This window comes from Primulina tabacum, chromosome 1 (genome assembly GCF_025594145.1).
Source record: "Primulina tabacum isolate GXHZ01 chromosome 1, ASM2559414v2, whole genome shotgun sequence".
NCBI classification, from domain to species: Eukaryota; Viridiplantae; Streptophyta; class Magnoliopsida; order Lamiales; family Gesneriaceae; genus Primulina; species Primulina tabacum.
Genome location: NC_134550.1, coordinates 57,741,553 through 57,761,553, shown reverse-complemented (window position 1 = coordinate 57,761,553; position 20,001 = coordinate 57,741,553). Strand labels below are relative to the sequence as shown.

Sequence of the window (20,001 nt, the reverse complement as noted above, 5' to 3'; positions counted from 1 at the left end):
CTTTTCCAAGCTCCTAACAGAAGAAAAAGGTAACAAAAATAATAATATTTATTTTACTGTTATTTATTTATTGTGTATATATTTAATATATAATATAATGTTATTATTAATAATAAAAATAAATTTTTCGAAAACTTGTTATAAATCCTGGGAGGATGTTAAGACGACATCCCACACTCCCGGTAAGGGATACGACAAGTATAAAAGCCTATAAGGTTTTTAAACAAAATAAATTATGACACCTCGTTATAATAATATGATATGATATACATAATTATTTAAACATGTCTAATATTATATACATCATATTATTACCATAAAATTATACAAATACATACCTTTATTTTTTTGTACACCAACGGTCATAAATGGTAAAAAAAACGGCTAGTTTTTGCCCTATAAATATGATCTCACAAACTATTTCAATCACTCCAACTTTCTCTTCTTCTCTAAAAATTATTCTTCACTAAATTTTCGAAGAAAAAAGAAGATGACTTTCTCAAGGTTATTTTTAATTATTTTGGTTATCATACTCACGAGTCTTTTATTTATCGGAGAATATCCTCCTCGTGTGTTTTCTTTATTTTTACAAATGCTTGTACTTGTTGTTTATTCATTACTTTGTATTGCAATATTCATTAACTAATAAAATGCATCGTAATTTTTTAGTACCACCATGTCAAATTTGACAAAGCTCGAATTTGTTGCGCTCGACATCACGGGAAAAAATTATATGCCATGGACTCTCGATGTAGAAATGCATCTTGAGTCATTGGCTAAGTGAGACAATAAAAGAAAATGGCATATCGACATCACAAGAAAAGGCAAAAGCCATTATATTTTTGCGTCGACATCTCGACAAGGGATTGAAATGTGAATATTTAATTGAAAAAGATCCCATGATTTTGTGGAAAGGATTGAAAGAAAGATTTGAACATATAAGGGAAGTTATACTTCCGACCGCCCGTGATGAATGGAATATGTTAAGATTCCAAGATTTTAAGAAAGTCAGCGATTATAATTCAGCGATGTATCGAATAATCTCGCAGCTAAAATTTTGTGGACATGAGGTCACATAATCGGAAATGCTTGAAAAAACATTTTCCACGTTTCATGCATCAAATATTACTCTACAGAAACAATATAGAATACGTGGATTTGCGAGATATTCTGAACTCATCGCCTGTCTTCTTGTGGCGGAAAAAACAACGAGCTATTAATGAGAAATCATCAGTCCCGACCCACTGGATCAACAGCATTTCCAGAAGTAAATGCTATAAGTAAAAATGAATTTAAACCTGGAAACCAAAATCAAATTCAAAGACAAGGTTTTGGTCGAGGTCGAGGTCGTGGACGTGGACGTGGACGTGGAATTGGCTGTGGTCGTGGTCGAGGCCGTGGTTTTGAAAAAAATAGAGATAGTTATTTTTATAACTCATCTCAAAAAGAGCGTCCCAAACCATCCACAGAAAAGGCATCATGAGAATACAAGTGTTAATGAGAATCAATCAAAAAGATATGAAAGTTCTTGTTTTAGATGTGGTACTCCAGGACATTGGTCCAAAATTTGTCGAGCCCCTGAACACCTTTGTAACTTTATAAAGAATCATTAAATGGGAAAGAAAAGGAGACCAACTTCACTGAACGCAGTGACCGTTTGAGTGATTCAACTCATTTTGATGCTGGTGATTTTATGAATGATTTCTCTGGAAATGATCAATATGTTGGTGGGATACAAATGAACAATATTGATGCTGCAGATTTTCTCAATGATTTCTCTGAAAATGAACAATATAGTGGTAGAATATAAATGAACAATAATTTATTTTTCATGTATCCATATAATGTTTTATTGTATAATTATGATATGTGTTATATTTAAATATATATTGTCAGTAATCTTATTTCATTGCATATTTTTTTGAAGTTCAAAAATGAAAAATGCTATGAGCAAAGCTGAAGTTTGCATACCCGATAGTGGTACAACGCACAATATCCTCCGAGATAAAAGATATTTCTTGGAACTAAAACCAACAAAAACAACGGTGAATACAATATCAGGTCCTGTAGACTTGATTAAAGGATGTGGTAAAGCACAATTTTTGTTACCTAATGGTACAAAATTTTTGATCAATGATGTTTTATATTCACCACAATCGAAAAGAAATTTGTTGAGTTTTAATGATATATATTCCCATAGGTATGATATTCAAACAATGAATGAAGGGAATAAGAAATATATGTGTCTTATCACATATAAATCATGAAAGAAATATGTGATTGAAAAACTACCAATGCTCCCTACTGGATTGCATTATACACATATAAGTCCGATTGAATCAAACATGGTAGTTGATAATTCTTCAATATTAACCAATTGACATGATCGATTGGGACATCCTGGTTCAACAATGATGCGAAGAATTATAGAAAATACACATGGTCATCCGCTGAAAGATCAGAAGATCTTTCAGAATAATAAGTTTCAATGTAAAGCATGTTCTCTTGGAAAACTTATTATAAGACCATCACCAGCCAAAATCCAAACTGAATCACCAATGTTTCTTGAACGTATTCAGGGTGATATTTGTGGACCAATCCATCCACAATGTGGACCATTCAGATACTTTATGGTATTGATTGATGCCTCCAGCAGATGGTCACATGTATGTTTATTGTCAACTCGAAATGTTGCATTTGCAAGATTACTTGCTCAAATAATAAAATTGAGGAATCAATTTCCCGATTATACAATCAAGAAAATTAGACTTGATAATGCTGGTGAATTTACTTCCCAAACTTTCAATGATTATTGTATGTCTATGGGAATCATTGTTGAGCATCATGTTGCTCATGTACATACACAGAATGGATTGGCTGAATCATTGATTAAACGTCTGCAAATGATTGATAGACCAATGATTATGAAAACAAAGCTCCCTATTTCTATATGGGGACATGCAATTTTACACGCTGCTTCATTAATTCGCATCAGACCAAGTGCATATCATAAATACTCCCCATTGCAGCTTGCATTTGGTAAAGAACCAGACATTTCTCATCTGAGAATTTTTGAATGTATGGTGTATGTGCCTATTGCACCACCGCAACGAAAGAAAATGGGACCTCAAAGAAATGTTAGAATTTATATCGGTTATGATAGTCCATCAATCATTCGATATCTTGAACCTCAGACAGGCGACGTGTTCACAGCACGTTTTGCTGATTGTCATTTTAATGAGAAAATCTTCCCAATGTTAGGGGGAGAACAGAAACATACCGAAAAGGAAATTACATGGCATGTATCATCATTGTTACATCTGGATCCAAGAACAAAACAATGTGAAAAAGATGTACAACAAACTGTACACTTGCAAAGAATAGCCAATCAAATACCAGATGCATTTGCTGACACAAAAGGGGTAACTAAATCATATATACATGCTGCAAATGCCCCTGCTCGAATTGAAGATACTCATGATGTCATTAAACGCCTGAAGCGTGGAAGGCCAATCGGTTCCAAGGATAAAAATCCTCGAAAAAGAAAATTTATAGAGAAACACGATGATCACAAAATAAAGAATGATGTTCCTGAAGAAACACATGATGATCACAAAATAGAGAATGGTGTTCCTGAAGAAACACATGATGATGAAAATATTCTGTCAGAACCACAAACTGACGAGAATCATGAAATCTCTATCAATTACATTAATACTGGAAAAATATGGAATCGAAAAGATATAGAAGAAATTGATGATATATTTTCTTATAATGTGGCAATCGACATCATAAATGATAATGAAGATCATGAACCAAAATCTATTGGTGAATGTAAAAATCGGCAGGATTGGATAAAATGGAAAGAAGTCATCCAGGTTGAATTGGATTCGCTAAATAAACGTAATGTTTTTGGACCTATAGTCCTTACACCTGAAGGTGTAAAACCTGTTGGATACAAATGGGTTTTTATTCGAAAGCGAAATGAGAAAAATGAAATAGTGAGATATAAAGCTCGACTTGTTGCACAAGGTTTTTCTCAAAGGCCTGGAATTGATTATGAAGAAACGTATTCTCCCGTGATGGATGCAATTACGTTTCGGTATTTGATTAGCTTAGCGGTATCTGAAAATTTAGAAATGCGTCTTATGGATGTTGTTACAGCTTACTTATATGGATCACTTGATAGTAATATATATATGAAAATCCCTGAAGGATTTAAGATGCCTGAAGCACAAAGTTCAAAATCCAAAGAATGTTATTCTGTGAAATTATAAAGATCATTATATGGGTTAAAGCAATCTGGTCGAATGTGGTATAATCGACTAAGTGATCACTTGAAGAAAAATGGATATGTAAATAATTCAATATGCCCTTGTGTTTTCATTAAGAAAACAACATCCGGATGCGTAATTATTGCTGTATATGTTGATGATTTAAACATCATTGGAACGAATAAGGAAATTCAAGAAGTTGTGTCATACTTGAAGGAAGAATTTGAAATGAAGGATCTTGGAAAAACCAAGTATTGTCTGGGTTTACAAATTGAACAAAAAGAATGTGGAATGTTTGTTCACCAGACAAATTATACAGAAAAGATCCTTAAACGTTTTAATATGGATAAATCAAATCCTTTAAGTACTCCAATGGTTGTTAGATCATTAAACATAGAAAATGATCCATTCCGACCATGTGAAGAAGATGAAGATATTCTTGGTCCAGAAGTACCATATCTAAGTGCTATCGGTGCTCTTATGTATCTTACAAATTGTACAAGGCCTGATATATCTTTTGCCGTAAATTTGTTGGCAAGATTTAGCACATATCCAACAAAGAGACACTGAAACGGAATTAAACATATATTCCGTTATCTACGAGGAACGACAGACTTGAGACTTTTGTATTCAAAAGATGCTAATCCAAGTATAATTGGTTATGCCGATGCTGGATACTTATCTGATCCACACAAGGCACGTTCCCAAACTGGATATGTTTTTACTCGTGGAGGCACTGCAATTTCTTGGCGTTCACATAAACAAACGCTCGTAACAACTTCATCAAATCATGCCGAGATTATTGCACTACATGAAGCAAGTCGTGAATGTGTGTGGTTAAAATCAATGACCCAACATATCCAAATCTCATGCGGATTATCATTCGACGAGAAGCCTGTGATACTATATGAAGATAATGCTGCATGTGTTGCTCAAATGAAAGAAGGATACATAAAAAGCGACAGAACTAAACATATTCCTCCTAAGTTCTTCGCATTCACCAATGAGCTTGAGAAGAATAAATGTATTGATGTTCGTCACATTCAATCAAGTGAAAATTCATCAGATATCTTCACAAAGGCGCTTCCTACGTCAATATTCAGATAGCATATATATAATATTGGGATGCGCAATCTACGAAATTTGTGAAGAATTGTTCGTGTCAACATGAGGGGGAGTTTACGTGACTGCAGTCTTTTTCCCTTGCTATGGTTTTTATCCCAATGAGTTTTTCCTAGTAAGGTTTTTAACGAGGCAGTATAAAAACACGTAATGAAGACAATCATTATGAACATCATCACAAGGGGGAGTGTTGAAAAATATATTTAAAATGTGTGTATTGAATATTTGAATGTTGAAAATAAGAGTTGTAAATCTTGAAAATTAGTGTGTGATGATGTAGGTAATGATGTATTTTATTTTTGGATTATTTGTAAAGATTTCCTATAAATAGATCTCTCATTTGTGAAGAAAATCACAATTGAGTAGAGAGAAAAATATTATAAAGTGTGTAGTTTGGTAAATTTTGAGAGTTTGAAATTTTTACTTTTTACCATAAATTTTTACTTTTCCACGACATAAACGATATTTTCCCAATTTTTTGTTATGCTTTCGATTTTTTCTTGGGGCCTCCACTTCCGGATAATTGTACCCAGCCCAGTAATATTTGGGCCTAGCCATATTGAAGTAATTTTGGGCTGAGGCCCATGATATGATATACATGCCGATTTTCCCACGGTTGTAAGAAATCGAATTCACAGTCATGTGAAGAAAGACAAAGGAGACGCCGAACTGTAATTCGTCTGGCGACATGGGAGGCTCTAGGGTTCAATTGAACAAACATCACAAAACCCGATTTGCTTCCAAGTCTTCCCGCAATGTTCACAAAGTTTCTGCAAAAGGTGAAGTTCTTGATTTTCGAATTGTTTTATCTATCTCTTCTCGGAACAGATATGCTCAATTTCAATGTATTTTTTCGCTGTCAGATAAAATCAAGAAGTCAAAACCCGAACTCAATGTTTTCACAGGAGCGAAAGCTGGTCGACTTCAGCGCAACAAGATGGTATCGTTAAAATTCATGCAGATTATTTTCTTCTATTCACTTGATTTTCTACGTCTATAGGTGCAAGTGCACTGGGTTTATGTCACGAATAACTGGTACATCGAGTCGGATAGCATTAATTTTTGAAATTTACTGCATCGTTCAACTGAATTCTAGTTAACAAACATGACTGCAGATAAGGGAACAGAAGAGGGTGGCGGTATTGAAAGAGAAGAGGGCATTGTCAGGACAAATGTGTCCTCCTCGTGTTGTTGTATGCACTTTTTTCCCTTGCTCCTTTAAGCAACTAACATAAAGACTTGATAATAAAAAAAAACTACCATAAAGACGCCAATAAAGTTTCTGCTTAGTTTTTTTTTTTCAAATTACATTTTGACAACATATATGTGTCTTAGGTGCTATTTGGCCTTTTAGCCTCAGTGAACTTGAACTCACTTGAAGAAGACATTCTAGCTCTGTTGTCTGGAGAGAGAAATGGAGTAAATTTTCCTGCAGTTGCATCATCTGATTACAAGATGAGAGCAACGGTATGTTCACAATATGGTCTATATCCCCAAATATTTTGTGTGTAACTGTGTATCTCAATGATGGATTTTATAGACAGCTCACTTTCTTCTATAATGTTAATGTGTATGGTAGCTTAAAATTTTACCTTTTCATGGTTATTTTTGTGTCAGAAATATGTAATTTTGTAGGCATGTTTCAATTTTCGAATATGAGCTGAAAGTCGTGAGCTTCAGTGAGGTTAAGGCTGAAACTTGGAATATTTACGCACATCAAATTCACTAAGGATAGAATATTTATTAATGCAGTTCCAATTTAAGTTTAGGAGCTTGTTGTTTGCTTATAGTTATTACCACTGCCTGTTCGCTCATAGTAAATATGTGAATCATGATGGCATATGAGAATAACAAATAATTTCCTTGGTAATGTTGTTTGAAAATTTATAATGTTAATGTGTAAGTTGACGGGTATTAACTTCATGTGTCTGCGTTAGGTCTTGAAAGCACCCCATGGTGATTTATTAGCATGCATGGAAATGGCCAAGGTAATTTCTGGTTCATTTTTTAATTTGCAGATCTAATACTTGTTACTATTGAATTATCCTTACTTTTTATGCTGACACATTTTTTGGTAGATTGCTGATTTGATTGTGTTTGTAGCATCCCCAAATGGATTTTCTGAAGAGAGTGACTCCAATTGTTTTATTGATTCATTTGGATCTCAGTGTCTCTCGGTATTCAGAACACTTGGTCTCCCGAGCACCGTGGTGCTAATTCGGGTATATGATTTTTTCTATTGACATCTCTGTATGCCCCTCCCCTTGTTCTGTTAGTTATAGAATATTGGAAGGAAATTATGGGTTAAAATCTCAGAGGTGTCTGTAGGATCTTCCTGATGAATTGAAAGGAAAAAATGAGCTGAAGAAGATGTGCATGTCTGAGCTTGCTTCTGAGTTTCCAGAAGATTGCAAGTTTTATCCCGCAGATAAAAAGGATGAGTTGCATAAGGTAAATTGTTAATTGATTACCCTTCTGCATCATAATGTCATTATCAAACTGGCAACTAAAGCTGTCCTACAATCCTCACTTTTTATTGGCTCCTGAGACTTGTTCTCTTTACTTATTTTGTGGCCATAGATCCTTTCACTTTTCAAGGAACAAAGGCTTAAGGCGCTTCATTGGCGAAACCAAAGGCCTTACCTTATGGCTCAAAAGGTACAATATGACAAATTTTTAGGCAGTCTCGTAAAACTTGCATTTGATCTTAGTTGATTGAATTGCTTGTATCATAGTTTTCCCATTTGAGTTGCTAATCTTCCTTCATTTAATTTATTTTGCACTCGAATAGATTTTGACTAAATCCCCCTGAGCCCCCTGCTACTGACGCTACTAATGAGTTTGAGATGCATGGACGTGGTGAAGCTGACTTACTTTTCTCTGTTAACATCGATATTACTGTTTTTAACTCTTATATTTAATTTAGATTAGATTAAATAAATGAATTTACTTTTACTTTTTAATTGTGTCGGGTGAACACCATTTCCTGTCGCGAGTAATTCTAGACAAAAATGTAAGGTAGTGTTCATGTCAAATTGTTGAACTAAATGTGATGTGCTATGTGGAGCTTTTTTTTGGTAGCAATTTGCGAGAATTCTATTTGAAAGTGATAGACTTCTACAAGGGAAGGGTACTAGGCCAATCTCCTCCCCGAGTAATCAAATTACATAAAGCAAAGGCGACAATAAAATTAAACTTCAACTTAGAACCTGAGGATGAGCTTCCTTGTTTTTTAGCTTGACTTGAAGTGACCATATTAGAATTGTCACAACCACCTCGGCTAGTCACATATCTTGGAAGATTATCTGTAAAGCCTGCTTTACTCATGTTTGAAGTGGATATTAAATAATTTAAATCTTCCAAATCTTCATGACTCGTCTCAAAATTCTGTGACTCTACAATTAATGACGGGGAACATCATTGGTGGCATATCACGATGTAGGGTGATGGCCATTTGCATGCACTGGAGAGAAGTTATGCAAAGATTGCCAAGTTACAAGGACACCCATACTTTGTCATTGACTAAATCGATATATTGCATGTGAATTGGCTTCTAACTTGTAGGAAGAAACTATATGCTACTTAACTCAGAGTCAAGGAATCTCGCTTTTCTTGTATTAAAATCTTCAATACTGTCTCAGGTTGACTTTGCGGTTGACGGTTGCAGTTCAGAACATTGTACCCTTGTCCTTACAGGCTATCTTCGTGCTTGTCGTCTCTCAGTAAATCAGCTGGTGACATCCTCAGCCTCTGTAGTTGATTTACTGCTATTATATATGTTAGTGTCTGAGTTTTTCTGGATCAGGTACACGTAACTGGTGCAGGGGATTTTCAGTTGCACAAAATTGAACTTCTCAAGGATCCGTGTACTCTGAATGTACAAAAAGTAGGGGACTTCATGGACTCAGAGGGTATAAATGATGCACAAGTATGTCATTAGTTGTTTAAACTTTAATGCAGATACATGCTTTGGATGAAGTATTGATTATCGAATGTCGAATCATCTATATGATGTTACTACTTGCAGTTGCTGTAACTGACCTTCTATGGACCAATGGATGTATTATGTCCAATCAATGGCCATAGTTACACAACACATGATTTAATGATTATTGAATATGTTTATCTTTCGGCTCCATTTCTCTTATGACCACCACTTATCAGAACCTTATTTTTTCTATGCTACCCAGTGAAAAATGAAAGCTAACGACACATGACTAATCTTTTGGACCGCCGAATTAATATGTGACTGTCAACATGTCTGGTGGTTATTTATGTGATTTATGTATCTATTTTATCTTATGGAGGATTTGGATGGTCATTGAAGGAGTAATCCTGGCTAATATTCTATTTGCTTGAGTTTCATACCCGCTCCTTTTGAATTTAGCGGAGTAGAGAAAAATCTAGGATATACCTACTCTTATGGATTTTCAACGTGAACTGGCTGCCTAGAAACTTAGCAAACAATTTTGTAGGGTAACATGCTACTGTTATGGGATCTTTAGTCGCGCTTTAAGTTAAAATGTCATGATTAGAACTTGAGTCTTTTCAGAGGTGGAGAGTGTTTTATCTTCATACTTCATCTGATGTTGAGCTCTTGTCCTCTTTTCAGTTGTATTCATTTTGTTATTTTTCTCGCATATTGCAGGTTGTGAGGTGCCTTACCCCTGATCCTATGAAGCAAGATTCTTTGGTCATTGAAAATATCCCAGACGTATTGGCAGGAGAACAGGTTGATATCTTGTGATTGGTGCTCCATATATTTTCAGCTTCTGGATAATTGATTCCATTCTTGTATATCTGTTACTTCTATTTGGGCATCAGAAACCTTGGCTTTTATTTCATGGAATGCTGTCCTCAATCAAATTATATGTTGATTTCTTACTTGTGCATCTTGTGTTACAGCTGTTTGCTATGTCGGCAATTATCTGAGATAACCTGCTGTGCACTTGGAAAGCGTGTTCATTAAATTTTCTTCTGATACATATCTCTTTCCTTCATCTTTATATCATCTCTACTGAGTATCTGTTGATATTTTCTAAATTCAGACGTGGCCAACAGAGGCAGAAATGGCTGAAGCTGACAAGTATGAAGAGGAGATGAGGGTGAAAAAGAAAAGGCTTCCTAAGGGCACGTCTGAGTATCAGGTGTGGCCATGTTTGTTCCCTTGTTTAAAATTTCTAAACTTTTCTTATATGTTAAATTTCGTTGATGGAGATTGGCAACACACCACCTATGCAATGTAATTAAACGCTTCTACTGTTGTAAAAAAAAATTGCAGGCCGCATGGATTATAGATGATTCTGACGATAATTATCCGGACAGTGATGAAGATGGAGGTAATGGTATGGTGGTGGAAGATGGAGAGGCCTGCTCTTCTGATCAGAAAGTAGAGAATGGCTTTGAGTTAGACGAGGATCAGGCTTCACTGAATTTGAGAGATTCTGATGAAGAAACTGACTTAGATTCTTCAATGATGGTAAATATGTGATCTTATCTGCCGTCAATCAATGTCAATAACCTGTACAAGCACTCTAAGCAGGAGGCATATACCAAATGCATTACAATGAAGTTTGGCATGAATTCCATGTCTTCTTTAACTGTAATAACAAGTTCCTATAAGAACACTCTTTGGAATAGACCGCCGATCGGTGATTTTTGTGTCTTTTTTTATTCATGTAAAATAGTCCACTTTGTCTATTGATGAATAGTTCAATAGTCTCAATTGATAATTTTAAATGGAACACTTTAGTTTTCTCACTTAAGTAAGGCCGTATTCTTCAACAAAAGCAATTTGAAGCTCATTCTTTTAATGCCTGCTATACAACAGTTTGCCTTTTCTTTTCCTCTGAATGTGTAAATGAGGTTACTTCGTTCTTCAGGAAGGTGAGAATTTAACAAAAGAGCAGATTGAGGCTCAAATTCGAAAAATCAAAGAAGCACGTGCTGAAGATGAAGGTACCTTTCAGTATTTTATTCATTTTCCGACATGTAGCTAATTTTTTACTTTTTAGTCAGTATTCAGCTACATGAATTTATAAGCTGTGATAATATATAATCTAAGGTTGTTTGGCTAAATTTATTGAATTCTCCCAGAAGATACCTTGCACAGTTTGATGATTGAATAATACGTCTTGATATACCAAAAATCTTTGAGCATGACTTTCATTTAGTTTGTTGCAATTGTATTTGAATTTTGATTTTCTTCTCCTAGGTCCTTTTTACTGAAACCCAATTCTCATTTGGTTGCTAATTGCATCTATATTGTTACAATACAGAGTTTCCTGATGAAGTGGATACTCCATTAGATGTCCCAGCTCGAAAAAGATTTTCCAAGTACAGAGGTGTCAAATCTTTCAGAACCTCTTCGTGGGACCCCAAAGTATGTTCAGTTAAGTTAATTGCACTGTCCTGGATCTTTGTTGGTAATATCTCTTGGGACTTTTATAACTTTGTAGGAATCTCTGCCACCTGAGTATTCCAGAATTTTTGCATTTGATAACTTTTCAAGAACGCAAAAGCATGCACTTGCAAAAAGTCTTGGTATAGAGCAAGACACAACTGACTCGGTACCAGTTGGCTCGTATATAAGAGTTTATATCAAGGAAGTTTCAGTAATTGTTGGATCTACGTTGTGCAAATTGGTGAAGACCATGCCAATAATATGTTCTGGTCTTCTGCAGCATGAATCTAAAATCTCTGTGCTCCATTTCAGGTGCTCCTTTTCTTTAATCTGATTTATTGTTGCAGCAATTATTTTATAAATGCCATTTTTTTGACAATATTTAATTGTATTGGATTTTAGCATTCGGAAGCATGACACATATACTGCTCCTATTAAAGCAAAAGAAGAACTCCTGTTTCATGTCGGCTTCCGCAAGTTTATATCACGGTAATATATGTTGGTTAAGTTGCTTTAGAAGAAACAAATATATGTATCTATTGTCTGATCTACAAATGATTAACTCGTTCTTACTTTGGTATTGCAGACCTATTTTTTCCGCGGACAGTATCAATGCTAACAAGCACAAAATGGAGAGGTTTCTTCATGCAGGGCGGTTTTCCATCGCTTCAATTTATGCTCCGATTTCTTTTTCATCTCTTCCCTTGATAGCCTTCAAGAGCCAGGGAGAAGATGCCATTCCAACCGTTGCTGCTGTTGGTTCATTGAGAGGTGTAGACCCCGACAGGATTGTTCTGAAGAAAATTATTTTAACTGGGTATGATAAATATCGGCCTTGTTGTGTTTGCTTTAAACAAATGTGAAAATTCTTAGCTTGATATTTTGATACTTAGGAAACTTGTTCATAATGCACCTCGTAATCAGTTTGCGTTGATTTGGAATTGATAATGCGGTTTTGCATTTCAATTTATTCTTCAAAATTGGATAAATAATACAGCAGGATGCATCTTATGCAGTTATCCACAACGAGTATCGAAATCAAAAGCAACTGTGAGATATATGTTTCATAACCCTGAGGATGTGAGATGGTTCAAGGTTAGGAAATCTGTAAAATTTAATTTACCAGTGAAGTTTAAAGTTATTTGGAATTTATTTGTGTAGTGGTTTCTTTTCTCAATGCAGCCTGTTGAAGTTTGGACAAAATGTGGTCGTCGCGGGCGCATCAAGGAACCTGTAGGCACACATGGTACTTTCCTCACCTTGATGAAATTTGTGAGGTGCATGCAAATTTTTTTAACCGTTGAATGAATTTTCTGATTGATTGCGGAGGCCTGCTTTTTCAATCATACGATGGAATTTTCTTGCTTTTTTTCTTATACAAAATGAAGGTGTGCCTTTGTGGCACCCGCTTTCCTTTTCTTCTTTCTTTTTTCTCTCTCTCTACTCTAGACGTTTTCATATCCCAAATTAGTGTTGCCAAATAACCTCAATGTTTTTTTTTATCCTTTCTCACCTGCGCATAACGAAGACACATACAATCCAAATTTGATCAGTTCTCTTTCCTTTGTTAATTTTACCTCTGCAAAGATTGAGAGCGGCGAAACGTGTTCGAGTTGGTTACATGACCTTTTCCATCCTTTTGTTTTCTCCTTCAGGTGCGATGAAATGCATATTAAATGGGGTTCTTCAACAGCACGACACCGTGTGCATGAGCTTGTTTAAGCGAACGTATCCGAAGTGGCCCCAACAATGGTTCCCGCTACAAGGTGCTTGAAACTGGCAAATTATTGTCAACTGGGAATGAAGCTCTGGTTCCGATTCGATCACATTATGTGTGCTCGCTACCTTTTGACAGATCTCAGAAGGGAAGCAAAATTTTTGGTTGTACACTAAGAATCGATACGCTTGATTTTTTCATTTATTAGAGGTGTCTGCTTTCAATATTTTATACTTCGCTTACAGTATCTACCAATTATTGTTGGAAAATGAAAAATCCTCGTGGGCCCAACTTATATTCATAATTTAATTATAATTACCACGTAGGGTAGTTACGGTGCTAAATTTGTTTGAAACTTCTTTGGTAGATAACTAAAACAAACGCAAGAAGTAGAGGACTAAATTTAGTCAATCATCGTAAACATACATGTACCTACTTTTGGCGAGTAGCTACTTAAGATCAAATATCCCTTCTCCAAATAAACCAAGAATATGTTTTCCGTGAGACTGTCGATCATCGTAATCATGTATCAACGTTCAGCGAGTGGTTAGTTAAGATCAGAGTATAATTTTTTATTTTTTATTTTTTAAATAAACTCACTAGGAGTTTATTTTTTGTGAGACGAGACTCACAGATTTATATCAATGAGACGGATGGATCCGATCTATGTAAAGAGTAAAAAAATAATACATTTAACATAAAAATAATATATTTTTGTATGGGTCGGAGTAAGTAAAAAATACGTCTAAAAATTGATCAGTGAAACAGTCTCATAAGAACTTTTGTTATAAACTAATTATTAATGTTTAATACATAATAATAGCAAATTAATTTTTTTGTTATTTAATTTTATTTACTACTGTTTTTATCATTTCCACTCAACACTACTAAATTATCTATTTAGTTTGAGATGCTATGACATGTTTGTTTGATAGAAATAATGTTTTCATTCCTTCTTTATGGAGAACCATTTGTATATCATTATTAATTTCTAAAAGTGGTGCTGGTCGGAATTATTCGTCCACCAAATCTATTTTTTGGTCAACACTTCATACATAAATAGTCAAAACAAACAACATTTTGGAGCATCAAAAGTCAGATAAAATTAAGTTTCCTGTGCCCCAATTTTTCTAACTATCCACAATACGTATTAAGAGTATTTTTTTATTTTAATATCATTCATTATGTGAATCCATCATATGGAAATTAATATATATATATATATTATAATATTTATATATATATATATTTATATGAACGAGCTAGTAACAAAGAGGCAAAGAACTATACTTGCAATTATCAAAAAAAAAAAAAAAAAAGCAAGAATTTTGTCACTCTCAATATAGTAAATAACAAAAACTTGTGTGGTATTTTGTGAGACAGATCTTTTATTTGGGTCGTCCATGAAAAAATATTTTTTTTATGCTAAGAGTATTACTTTTTATTGTGAATATCGGTAGGATACTTTTTATTGTGAATATCGGTAGGATTAACCCGTCTCGCAGATAAATATTCGTGAGACCGTTTCACAAGAGACCTACTCGTAAGTAATATGGCTTGACAAATTTCCAACGTATCCAACGCCTAAGGCTCGTGGCGATCGAATGATCGTTTTCAGCAGAAAATCCCTTGCTTCAACCTCAGCGTTCATACCTCTATAAAATCATCCATTTATCAGTCATCTTCACATACACAAACATACAGACGGAGAATCGATGGCGGAGTTGATCGAAGAAGGCCCGACGACAGCTCCGCCAACGGGTAGCACCGAAATATCTGCCCCTTCCATGCAAACACAGTACAACTCACCTTCACTATCTCGAAAGCCACTGCTCTCGCTAATCGTACACCCGAATTCAGCCCCTCACCCACCCCGTTTTCGAACTCCGAATTTCATTTCTCCGCTGGGAAGCCCATTGCGAAGGGCGATCAAGCTGACGAGGCTTGATCCTCATGATGCTTGGCTTCCCATCACGGAGTCTAGGAATGGGAATGCGTTCTATGCCGCTTTTCACACACTCTGTGCTGGTATTGGGATCCAAGCCCTTGTACTCCCTGTTGCCTTCACCATTCTTGGTTGGTAAGTGATGGATATATCGGAGTCTGCTGCATTAATTCTCTTTTTAATTTCTTGCCTAGCTAGGCATTTGGAGTTCAAATAATAGGTATGATTTTGCAGGAGTTGGGGGATCATAAGTCTGACCGTGGCATTTGCATGGCAACTTTACACCTTCTGGGTGCTCACAAATCTACATGAATCCGCAGAAAATGGAATACGTTACAGCAGATTTCTTCAACTCTTCAATGCTACGTTTGGTACAATCAAAGACAAATCTTTCTATCATTACGTGTTCACAAAATTCTAATATAATCTTTAATCTAAAAAGTCAAAATTTTATTATTTACTTTGAAAATAAAAACAAATAAAGAATATTAGAAAATAGCGTATAATTACTAGAAATCTGCTGTAATTTAGTTACAGATCGAAGAACTCGATTTTGTAAATCTCCAATTAATATGAGGTCGATCGTTTTCTAGTACTAACTGAATCGGGAAAAATTATTTCTCGTAAAAACCATACGAACCAAATTGAATTTTCCCAAAGACCAAACTAATCGATATGAGCCAAACTAATCGAACCAAGAAACCAACAGTCAAGTGTCGTTCGAATATATAGTTGGTTTTATTCGATTTTAAAAAATCGAAAAAATAAATTTAATTCATGTTAGTCTCATGGATGATGCTAATACATTTATTATTATTAAAATAGCTAATAAATAAATAAAATAGTCTAGTAACTTATCACTGTATTATTTTCAATTTTAATATGTTCAATAACTTGAACGTGTTTATTTTTTATGTCATTATTGGTTATTTCATAATTTAATCTAATTAACTTGTCATTATTTTTTTAATTTTAACATTTTTCATCATGGATAGACCAACTTTGTTCAGTGCCACATCATTATTATTCATTTGTCAAGTTAAGGTTAAATCCGGTAAAAAAAATGAAAATTAATGTAATAATTAAGACGTATAAATTATCATAAATAAATCGTGTGTTGTCTTCAACTTAAGCGTCACTTTCTAAACATCAACGATGGAACCCCCATCACATGCATTAATTTCACAGGAGAGAAACTGGGAAAAATCTTCGCCCTATTCCCAATCCTATACCTATCCGGTGGCACATGCGTGGCTCTCATCGTCGTGGGCGGCTCCACCTCGAAGCTCTTCTACCAAATAGTCTGCGGAGGCCACGACTGCGCGGCCAAACCCTTGACCACTGTGGAATGGTACCTGGTCTTCAGCTCCGCCGCCGTGGTTCTGTCTCAGCTCCCGAATCTGAACTCCATCGCCGGAGTATCACTCCTCGGCGCTGTTACGGCCATAGGGTACTGCACCATGATGTGGCTCGTGTCTGTTACAAAGGGGAGATTGAAAGGTGTTTCGTATGATCACGTGAAACCGAGTACTAATACAGAAAGCTTTTTTGAGATTTTGAACGCGTTTGGGATCGTTGCCTTTGCTTTTAGGGGCCACAATGTTACTCTTGAAGTTCAGGTATAATCTTAATGCCAAATTCATAACTCATAATGTCAACAACAAACAAGGTACGAGAGAGTTCAAAGGGACTATTAATGTTTTTTATGAGTTGAGGGAGATGTTTATTACAATAAGATCTTGAACATGAAATATCGTCTCAAACATGTTAAGATTGATACTTGGATCTGACTCAACTTCAAAACCATGTTTGAGACTATTAATTTGGAGTTGAGTTAAGTCAAATGCTCAATCTTAACATGTTATCAGAGCTCATATTCCATCGTTATGTGTTGGACTGCCCATAGTTGAGCCATCATGTTTTGCCCATATTTGGGTCATTTGTAAACTTCAAGCTCCAAATGTTTATTTCTGGGCATGAGGGAGTGTGTTAGTTGTCCCACATCAGTTGGATAAAATCCATGAGAGTTGTATATATGGACTTAGACAATCTTCCCCCTTTGAGCTAGCTTTTGGGATTAAGTCAGGTTCAAATCCAAATCTTAACAAAACATGAAATATTGTTCTCCGATTAGATCAACGAAGGTTTAGTTTTTTTAAAGTTACATAAATCTACAGTGTCTATAACTCAGCATTGATTTGGGCCTGCAGGCAACTATGCCTTCAAGCGAAAAGAAGCCATCTCGGGTGCCCATGTGGAGAGGGGTCCAAGCTGCATATTTCATTGTTGCGCTATGTTTGTATCCTCTTGCTATGGAGGATATTGGGCATATGGGGATAAGGTATATATCACAAAAAGTCATTCTAAGAATAAGGCTACATGTAAATGTTTGATTTTATTTATTCTGGCAAGACACGGGCCAAAACTATACATTATCACAAGTTTGTTATTTGAAGACATGTTTTGCAATATTCAGATACCAGCATACGGAGGAATGCTGTCGGCAATCTATGCCTTCCATGGCCGAGACACGTCCCAAACAATCCTTGGATTGATAAGCATATTCATCATAATCAATGCATTAAGCTCATTCCAGATATACGGCATGCCTATGTTCGATGACATGGAATCAAAATACACCAACTTCATGAAGAAGCCATGCCCTTGGTGGCTAAGGGCAGTCTTTAGGGTCATGTTTGGCTATGGATGTTTCTTCGTGGCGGTGGCGATCCCATTTCTTGGAAGTTTGGCTGGATTAATCGGTGGGATAGCTGTTCCTGTGACATTTGCCTATCCATGCCTGATGTGGATCAGGATCAAGAAGCCCAATAAAGGAGGATTTATGTGGTGTTTGAATTGGGGATTGGGGATTTGTGGGATGGTGTTGAGTGTGTTGCTGATTGCAGCCGGGGTTTATGTTGTGATCGACACTGGGATTCAAGTTAGCTTTTTTAAGCCTCACTAGATTCTCGACGGTACGAGGTTCAAGATTGCCAACATTTGTGAGTTTTATTTAAAACTCGTGTGCCAACATTTGTGAGTTTCCATAAATTCAAGGGCGATGGCCTCCACGACTTGGACCGAGACCCGTACAAGTGCGATTGCACACTGATACCCAGGGATGAACCCATCAAGATCCGGGCCCAAATTCCCGGCCCATCATTAAGGCCCACAGGTGAATGGCCCATGACAAGCCCAGGTATTCTCCTATAAATACCTAGGTTGGAGCGTATGATTATTGGATTCAATATATTGTTTTCAGCAGCACCCTTAGCTGCTCCCCCCATATATCCTCAGTCACTGACTTGAGCGTCGGAGGGGCTACGTCAGGACACCCTCCTGGCCCCCTCCTAACGATCTTATTTGTGATTTCAGGCTCAGGGTAATTTCAGAACCTGCGTCTGGACTAGTGACACTTGCCGGAATCGGACCCTAAATTTCCCGTGAGTATCACTTGGCGCCGTCTATGGGAACACTTGAGTTGAGACGTAGAGATGGTAGGCAAGAAAGGAAGTAGAAGAGTTACCTCGGCATCATCGCGTCCTCAGAGGGGACCCGAACAATCTCATGTTGAGACGAGACAAGAACAACCGCGTCTTGAGACGAGACAAGAACAATCTCGTCAAGAGACAAAAGCCGAGCAGTCCCTTCACGAGACAAGGGTCGAGCAACCCCGTCCCAATGAGAATGTGGGGAACTTGACCCTGGAACAGTTGGGCCAATTTATCACCCGAACAGTGGATGAGACCATGAAGAGGAATCAAGAGTCTATGTTTGCAGAAGAACACGCCGCTCGCCAGGAGCGAGAGGAGAATGTGAAGGGCAGTCAGAGTAGGGTGGAGGAGACGCGACCCCTCCCAAGTGAGGAGAATCCGGAGATGGAGGAGATGTGGAGGGAGATACAGATGTTGAGGCAGCAGTTGGGAAGCAGAGCACCAGCACCCAAGAGAGGAAGTCTCTTTTCACTAGCCATTTTAGAAGAAGGACTTCCTCCAAATTTTCGACAGTCGAATGTTAGAGAGTACGATGGACATATTGAACCCGAAGAACACTTGGGGAGATTTGAGAATGCGGCCCTATTACATCAATATTCAGATGGGGTCAGGTGCAGGGTGTTTCTGGGCACGTTGGTGAGGTCAGCCCAGTAATGGTTTAATACCCTGCAACCCAACTCCATACAGTCCTTTGAGGATTTCGCTACAGCTTTCTCGCACCGATTTGCCAGCAGCAAGAGGCACCAGAAGAATTATTTGAGCCTGTTTGTGATGAAACAACAAGAGGCTGAAACTTTGCGAGAATTTGTCCAGCGTTTCAACAACGCAGCGCTGGAGATACCAGCGGCCACTCCTGACATCATGATAAGTGCCTTTACCCAGGGACTTAGAGGAGGAGAGTTCTTTAAATCATTAGTAAGGAAACCTCCATCAAGTTATGATGAGCTGTTATCTCGGGCGGAAAAATATGTAAATCTCGAAGATGCCCAGCGGCATAAGAGGATGGAGCACCGACCTAGGGGAAGTAGAGTTGAGGGAGCGGAAAG

General features: G+C 36.6%; 1 protein-coding gene and 1 pseudogene across 5 annotated transcripts; both read left to right on the top strand.

Annotated features, from left to right (window-relative positions):
- Positions 1-6,022: 6,022 nt before the first annotated feature.
- Positions 6,023-13,747, top strand: LOC142553986 (uncharacterized). Of its 5 annotated transcripts, none has more exons than XM_075664580.1 (21): positions 6,023-6,175; positions 6,260-6,336; positions 6,512-6,589; positions 6,732-6,863; positions 7,334-7,384; positions 7,475-7,618; positions 7,725-7,847; positions 7,977-8,054; positions 9,038-9,130; positions 9,202-9,324; positions 10,045-10,128; positions 10,445-10,543; positions 10,678-10,875; positions 11,279-11,354; positions 11,675-11,778; positions 11,855-12,111; positions 12,202-12,288; positions 12,386-12,616; positions 12,816-12,894; positions 12,982-13,045; positions 13,455-13,747. In XM_075664580.1, the coding sequence occupies exons 1-21, from the start codon at positions 6,085-6,087 to the stop codon at positions 13,571-13,573; spliced, it is 2,388 nt and encodes a 795-aa protein (XP_075520695.1). In that variant the 5' UTR covers positions 6,023-6,084; the 3' UTR covers positions 13,574-13,747. The 5 variants fall into 5 exon arrangements, with proteins under 5 accessions (XP_075520695.1, XP_075520704.1, XP_075520712.1 ...); XM_075664589.1 differs by having other exon boundaries at positions 12,982-13,076; XM_075664597.1 differs by lacking the exon at positions 6,732-6,863.
- Positions 13,748-15,108: 1,361 nt separating this feature from the next.
- Positions 15,109-19,388, top strand: LOC142553977 (lysine histidine transporter-like 8; annotated as a pseudogene).
- Positions 19,389-20,001: the final 613 nt, after the last annotated feature.

Bases quoted from the DNA above. Each gene is read 5' to 3' on its own strand.
- LOC142553986 (XM_075664580.1), top strand. From the start codon at position 6,085: ATGGGAGGCTCTAGGGTTCAATTGAACAAACATCACAAAACCCGATTT. The intron at 7,619-7,724 runs GTATATGATTTT...AGGTGTCTGTAG, and splicing joins GCACCGTGGTGCTAATTCGG to GATCTTCCTGATGAATTGAA. The intron at 10,876-11,278 runs GTAAATATGTGA...TTCGTTCTTCAG, and splicing joins ACTTAGATTCTTCAATGATG to GAAGGTGAGAATTTAACAAA.